The 8,210-nt window shown below is 35.7% G+C and overlaps 1 protein-coding gene across 1 annotated transcript in view; it reads right to left on the bottom strand.

Annotated features, from left to right (window-relative positions):
* Positions 1 to 6: 6 nt before the first annotated feature.
* Positions 7 to 8,210, bottom strand: part of STYX (serine/threonine/tyrosine interacting protein) — a 50,309-nt gene continuing 42,105 nt past the window's right edge. Inside the window, exons 10-11 of the mRNA XM_010834582.1 lie at positions 2,917 to 3,010; positions 7 to 302 (exon numbers count right to left, since the gene is read on the bottom strand). Of these exons, the coding sequence (XP_010832884.1) occupies positions 229 to 302; positions 2,917 to 3,010 (168 nt within the window). The 3' untranslated portion in view covers positions 7 to 228. The remainder of the gene's footprint in view (positions 303 to 2,916; positions 3,011 to 8,210) is intronic.

The raw sequence follows: 8,210 nt of genomic DNA, 5'->3' as shown, positions 1-8,210 counted from the left end.
AAAGAATTTAAAAAAAAAAAAAAAAAAAAGGAGTAAAACCATCAGTGCCATCTATTGCAGAAGTCCAACATCTTAAAATGTTGCTCAACAAGTCGCAGAGAAACACGTCTGGAAGCAACATATAATTGAAAAGAAACTACTTGTGTTTTTACCATTTTACATTATTACTGTCTGTAGTATTTTTCTCCTCAAATAGAAATTCACATCCTCTATAATGCTGCTCTTGAATCAGCCATTCTGCGCAGCTGCCACTTGCATGTTTCCAAAATCATCTTCTTCTTCATGTGTTCTCTTCAAACTGCCTAAAAGTTATTGCATGAACACAACATATGGTATAATGGGAACTTAAATAAATTCATTCATTAGAATGTTACAGCTAGGAAAGGCTTCATTTTTCTTGAAGTGTTATCATATATATATGACAATGAAAATTTCATGACTGAATTTTTAATAAACCTTTGTACTGATAAAATACTTTTGTTACAAATAACCCAAAGAACTTTGTATCTTCGTGACATCATCCCTCTTAATATTATTAAGGTATTTTATATAATGAACATTAATTTTTAAAATAATGGTTCATAAATATTTGGTTACCATTTTCTAGGCATCCATCATAAACATGTGACTCTGAACATATTACTTATGAACTTCATATAACTTTATGAAGTTATAATTTGTATAATTTTATTTTGTAGATGTAATTATCCTTTTGCTTCACAGATGCTGTCAAAAATGTTTTTCCAGTGAAACTGATTGTTATCAACAAGTGTAGAACTGGAAGGAAGGCATGTAGCAGATAAGAGAATTTCTTTTATCTACTCCTCATATCATAGTCTGCTAGTACAGGAATTTCCCACACAGAGTATGTGTAGGATTGTATATGCCCAACAATCATAATCAAGAAATTTGAGTCTCAATGGAGGAAAACTTTAGGGAACAACTGAACTGGTAAAGGGTTTGCTGCGTTATCTGCCAAATAGTTACATCACCTTAAACTTATGCCCTAAAAGTTGTGCTAAATCATGGTTAGTGTTAGTCCAGAGGGTGGATTGGATTCCGAAGGGAAACTAGTATTTCACTACAAGATTAATAAGAAAAGAACAGAAATATAGTACTGATGGAATAAAGAAGAAAATATGCTAGTCATTAAAATAAGTCTAAATGTGTGCATACGTGCTAAGTCGCTTCAGTTGTGTCCAATCTTTGTGACCCTATAGACTGCAGCCCACTAGGTTCCTCTGTCTATGGGATTCTCCAGGCAGTAATACCGGAGTAGGTTGCCATGCCCTCCTCCAGGGGAATCTTCCTGACCCAGGGATTGAACTTGTGTCTCTTATGTCTCCTGCATTGGCAGTTAGGCTCTTTACCATTAGCACCACCTGGAAAGCCTTAAGTCTAAATACAGCTGTTATAACAGATTCAGATGCAGTGCTACATCTGCATTCTACTAAAGGAGGTTGAGAGACATAGCTAGCTAATTCAAGGCAGAAAGTGAGGAGGTACAGATAAAGTTCTATGGCAGAATATCTAGAAGTTAGAGGAAGAATAAGTTAATCATCATGTTTTCTTGAGGCAACGACATCTGAACCAAGTTTTTATGGAGAGACTGGATGTGATGCTTTCTAGGTGGAGAATAGAAGACACACGGGAAACCATTAGTAGCTCAGTTTTCTGCAGTACATATATAGAGGTACAGTGAGAGATACAAATAAAGATCAAAAGGGCCTTTAATTACTATCTGTGATGTGTTTGCTTCAGTAAAAAATTAAGCCAACGAAGACTTTTAGACAAGAAGAAAACCACTATTAGAATTATCTTTCATGAAAATATGTCTGGCCACAATGTATGGAACATGTAGGATGGGAGGCCAATACAGACCTGAACTATACTGAGATTAAAGGTATTATAAAAAGAAAGAATTTTTGTTACTGAAGAAACAGAGCCTCCCATTTTGGAAAATGATTACATAGAAGTTGCAAACTAAAGAGTCAATGACAAGTAGGAAGTTAAGCTTGAAGTGTGGTTACATAGTTTCATCAACTAAGGAGGTACAATATAGTGCTGGACTTGTGGATGAGATCACCAGTGTTCAATTTCTAAATCCAACACTAACCAGGTATGTAACCTATTTTTCCTAACTTAAAAGGCTGTTGGTGCAAATAAGACTGAAAGGAACTCTGGGAGAGAAAAATAATAAACTAATAAATTCCATGAATGCTCTAATAAAAAGAAAGGAGACAAAAAAGGGTAGCAAGGTCTTGGAGAGGACTGTAAACGTTAAAAGATTTTGAGAGCATGCCTGGATCATTAAATGGGGGAGAAAACACTCTAAAATAGGGAAGAAAAAAGGACAAATATTTATGGCAACAGAGAAACTGAGTCACCCTGCTTTCACTTACTAGCCACCTTTTATTTTCAATAAGATCACCTAAGTGTATTTAGGGCCTCCGGTACCAGACCCCTCTTATTATTTTAATCTTTCCAACACAGTTATACTACTTAATTGTGGAGAAGGGAATGACAACTCACTCCAATATTCTAGACTGGAGAATTCCATGGACAGAGGAGCCTGGTGGGCTACAGTCCATGGGGTCACAAAGAGTTGGACACCACTGAGCAACTGACACTTTCACTTTAAACTACTTAAAGATTTAAAGGTCAACAAAATGGAAATCTGATCTTCCAACCAGCATGTTCTACTTAACTAGTGGCATACACACAGAAGCTCAGTATAATATATAATTAATTATAAAATTAAAATTAGAAATTATTTTAATTCAATAGCCCATCCAAAAGTTTCTAAACAATTTAAATTGCTCAGTGTAACTTGCTAATGAGTGACAGATGCATCTTCTCTTCTACTTTTCATATCATCTATCTCCCCAAATTTCTCCAAAATGAAAAAATCCTTACCTGTGGAGCCAGAATGAACAGATAACGACCTTTCTATCTGAAGTGGTGACATCATCTGTATTGTTAATTTTGCTAGGTAGATGGCTTCATATTCCTAGAAAAGATTTTAATTAACTTGAGTATACATTTAACTTGAGTATACAATTAACTTGAGTATACATTTAAATTCTTGGATACCCAAAACAAAATGAAATTTAAAAAGTGGTTAATGCATGCATTACTGGTATTCTTAGTTTATACTGAAAACTCCAGTGCCATATGGCTGTAAGAGAAATGCTTAAAATTCCTATCTTATAATTTCATATATACTGATGAGACTATAAATCAAATCAAGCCAATAGCCTGCACTAGGGTATCACACACTGAACTAGCAATCAGGACATATTCCCTGCCACTGGGGCAGATCTCTGACTTAAGAAGAAAATGAAATAAAATATTTAAAAAATCAGACTAATATAAAGTACTTAATGGATTTAAGTATATTCAGTTCAGTCACTCATTCATGTCTGACTCTTTGTGACCCCATTGACCGCACCCTGCCCATCACCAACTCCTGGAGCTTGCTCAAACTCATTGAGTTGGTGGTGCCATCCAACCATCTCATCCTCTGTTGTCCTCTTCTCCTCCCACCTTCAATCTTCAATCATATATCTGGTTCAAGTATGTATCTGGTTCTAATTTCTTAAAATCAATAGTCCTCGACTTCCAGTTAAAGATGAAATAATAAAAGCATTCATGTACCTTCTTTCCTTAAAGGGAGGAGATAGAACAAGATATATAGAGAACTCCTGATTTGATGAAACTATAAAACATCGATAACCCTGAATATGAGAAAGAAGAGTAAGGAAAAAAGAACAGTGCCTACCTTTATGACAGAAGAAAGAGAATTATAATTAGGAAGAGGCCTCAAGAGGACTTTTGGAATTCTGGAAAATGTTCAATTTCATTATCTGGATGGTAGTTACATGGATGTTTGTTTACACTTTATGCACTTACATATGTGTATTATATTTCACAATAATATTAAAAAAATGGAACCAGACTAAGCTATGCACAGAAAATACCTGGCTGCATATATCAAACAAAGTGGGTACAATTTAGAGTTCTCCAAAAAGGGTGGCAGACCTAAGACAAATCTTAGAAGCCCCTGCATAGTATGAAGTATGTGTGGGTCTATCAAGGAAAATGTGAACATCCACACCTGGCATTTTTGCAAGAAGCAAGCCTGGTGGAGGAGAAACTGTTGCCAAGCATCTGCTAATCTTGGTCAGCTAAAAGTAAAAACTAAATCACTAATTCTCAGGCTGACTATACCTGAGGATCACCTGAAAAGTCTTAAAACCAGTATATATATACTCAGCTTACCCCTCTCCTTGGCTGCCCCCTTTCCAGTGATTCTCATTTAATGGTATGGGTAAAGTTCCCCAGGTGACTCCAATGTGCATGTAGTAGTTATGAACCTAAAAAGGAAAAACCTGTGACAGAGGGGCTCCTTTTCTCCACTCACTGAGTAGATTCATACTAGTGGGAAAAACTGTTGGTGAGAAAGTCTTCCAAAACAACTGGGAAAATTTAAGCTGCCTATATTTCCCAATCTCTCCCCAAAACTTTATTATTGGGAAAATGGCTTATCTAAGAAGAATGCCTCCAGTTCGAAGATGACCAATAATCAAAAATGAACCAATATAAGTCTTATGTAAAAGTGTTTCTAAGGGGAAAAAAGCAACATTATAACCAAAGTCCATATATGAAGAAAACTGCATGAAAATTACACGAGGCAGGTGAAAATTGTGAATAATTCTCCATAAAATCAATGAGATAACGGCATTTCTGAAACAAGTTCAAAGAAGAGATAAAAGGACTCATGGAAGAAATTTAACAATGAAAGAGATGACGTAACTCTTAGAGCTCAATAGAAAAACAAAGAAGAAAATAAACCACAGAAATAATGACTGTAAGAGAATCAACAAAGAGGAGAACGGACCATACCATGCAATTCTAGCACATTATTAATGTACCTCTTTCTCCTGGATTGTTCCCAACAGCACATAAATATGCCCTTTCCTACCATATTAGAAAACAAACAAAATGCCCCTCTTAATCCCAGTTTCCCCTCCAACTACTGTTTTTCTGTTTTCCCCTTTTAATTCCTGGAAATATCTGTTCTGGCTGTTCACATTCCTCTCTTCCCATTATGCTTATACGCCCCATTCCACAAAAACTTGTTTGTCAAGGGCACTGATCACTTCGTGCTCCTACTCAATGTCAGTTCTCAGCCCTTACTTAACCTATTATCAACCTCTGAAACAAAGGATCATCTCCTACTCTTAAAATGCCTTCTTCACTTGACTTCCCAAGCACCAGACCATCCTGGTTTTCTTCCCAACTCACTGGCCACTCTTTTCAGCCTCCTCTGCTGATTCCCCATCTCCCCAATCTCTACATGTTGGGAGTACATTAAGTTTCTGTTTTTGAAGTCCTTTTCTGCCCACACTCCCTTCTCTGGTGATCTCACTCAGTTTTAAAGCTTTCAATAGCATCCATATACTGAAAACCCCTATATATAAGGTTCTTTCTCATGAACACCAGGCTTATATGCAGACCTGCCCACTATCTAATAGCTCTCTTAACCTTAACATGACGAAAAAGTCTCAATTTTATTCCCTTCAAATTTCATGCAGTTTCTCCTATACAAGTAAGCAACAGTTCCTCTTCCAGTTGTTCAGACTAAAAGGCTTAGAATCATCCCAGTCTCTCTTCTCCAATCCAACAGCAAATTCTGTAAGCTATACTGTCAAGTAAATCCAGAATCTGATCTCTTTTCATCAACAATCACCTCTGTCTAAATCCGTATTCTCTCCTAACTCCCATCACTCCATAGCCTCGTAATTTATGTACTTGCTTCTGCCCTAACCCCAACAACCCTTACAGTATATATACATGGTATACTACATTTAACACAGATGACCCAGTTTATTCCTTCACTTAAAAGTCAAAGGCCTTATTTATAATGGCCTATAAATGCCTATCACGTGGCCCCTTACCTCCCAGGTTTAATCTATTATTACTATTCATTTGCTCACTCTGTTCCAGCTATACTGACCTCCTCACACTTCTTGAAAATACTAGGCATACTCCCATCTCAAGGCACTTGCACATATTCCTTCTATCTAGAATGCTTTCCCCCAAGTACCGAAATAGCTCATTCTCTTAATTTCTTCAGGTCTTTGGTCAAATAACATTTTTGCAATAAGGCCTTTTCTTATCACCTTTCAAAAATGCAATTAATGTCTCACTTCTTTATATGACCTTAACGGCTCTCTTATTTTCCTCTGTGACCTATTACCATATGATCTACTACTTTTGTGTTGTTGTAGTTTAGCCATTCCGTCATGTCTGACTCTTTGTGACCCAATGGACTGAAGCCCACCAGGCTCCTCTGTCCAAGGGATTTCTCTGGCAAGGATACTGCCATTTCCTTCTCCATAACCTCCTATATTTTAGTTTGCTGCTACTAAGTCGCTTCAGTCACGTCCGACTCTGTGCGACCCCATAGATGGCAGCCCACTAGGTTGGTTTACTAATTCATTAAAATAAGTTTTATGAAGTCAGGGATTTGTCTGTTTTGTTCTCTGCTTTACTGCCACTGCTTATAACAATGTCAAATAAACATCTGATGGAACAACAAAGCATGGGAATGGAAAGAAAAGCTTGCCAAAAATCAAGCCAAAAGACAACAAAACAAAGTTGAAAATAAATACAGAGAAAATGGTAGATATGGAAGAAAAAAAAAACAATATAAAATATGTCTCTGGGAGAAAAAAACAGGCAAGTGAAAAAGAACAACAATAGCCAAATACGTATTAGAAGAAAACTTTCTGTAATAAGGGAAGATGTGAATCTCTAAGTGGTAAGGGCATATTATGACTAAAAGGAAATTAATATAGAACAATCAAAAAGATATACTTAATAAAGCATCCTATGCTCATCCAGAAAACAGCTCCTCCTTCCAATCAAGTCTTCTAAGAGGGAAGAATTTTAAAAATTAAGCTCCCTTCAGACTTCTCTAGGACAATTATTCAATGTTAGGTCTGTGTAGAAACTCATAAGAGAAAAAGTATTAAAATTTTTTTAATCTAGCCAAGTGCCATTCAAACATAAACACAACAGAGCTTCCCTGGTGGTCCAGTGATTAAGACTCCATACTTCCACTGCAGACGGCATGGGTTTGATCCCTGGTCAGGCAACTAAGATCCCACATGCCATGCAGTGTGGCCAAAACAAACATAAGAGCAAGAGAAAAACATTTTCCAAAATGCTAGGACTTAAGTTTCGAAGAACTCTTCTTGAAAATAATGTTCAAACTCCAGGAGTTGAATAAGGAGGCTAAAATCCTACTTAAATATAGAACTCAGCATGAACAATGAGAAAATGCGGTTATAGCATAGAATGCAAATATTATAATTTGTAACAATGTAGAAAAAGTAAAAGCCGGGAAATGTAACAGGACATAGTTTAAGTGGATGATCCTATATTGCTAAGTAAAAAGAGGTACTATATTTAAATATTTTTAAAAGTGTAAGCGGTATCTCCTAGAAGAACTAAGATTAGTATCAACAAAATAGGTTGTGGAGGGGAAGGAGGAAAGTAGAGGTATATAAATTTTTATCTTTTATACTGGAAATCCATTGATAGTTATTTAAATGTGATAACTCAAGGAACATATGTATATACTATAAACTTAGATTGTGCCCATTAAGTAAACAACTTATAAATTTAAAAGTATCAAAAGAATACAAACAAAAAATTCATCAATTTATAGTGAAAAGTTCAAAAAAGATGTATTTTAAGAGAAAGCATGATATGAAAATAAAATGACAGACAAAAGTGTATGTCATTTTTAGTACAAAAAAGTGGGATAAATTCACCTATTAAAGAAAAATATGAGTAAAAAATCAAAATAACAAAATCCAGCCATAGGGCACATACAAGAAATGCATGTAAAACAAAGCGATTTAGAAAGGTGGAAAGAAAAGCAATGAAGAAACTCACAAGACAAATGCAAACAAAAAAGGATCACAATATTAAGGTTAATTTCAAAGTAAAATAACTGGACAATAAACATATAACTACAATGAAGATCTAACTTGAATTTTATCTATGAAATAATGCAGCACTAAAATTGGCAAAGAAACTAGAGGAATTAAAGAAGTAAACAGAAACAGAACAAAGGGAGTTTCAGTTCACCTCTAAGCCCCCAAAAGATGAAGTGAACAAATACAATGTACCCTCTG

The sequence above is a fragment of the Bison bison genome, unplaced genomic scaffold (genome assembly GCF_000754665.1).
Source record: "Bison bison bison isolate TAMUID 2011002044 unplaced genomic scaffold, Bison_UMD1.0 scf7180017864034, whole genome shotgun sequence".
NCBI classification, from domain to species: domain Eukaryota; kingdom Metazoa; phylum Chordata; class Mammalia; order Artiodactyla; family Bovidae; genus Bison; species Bison bison.
The sequence above is the reverse complement of the archived record's forward strand: the minus strand, read 5'-3'. Positions and strand labels throughout refer to the sequence as shown.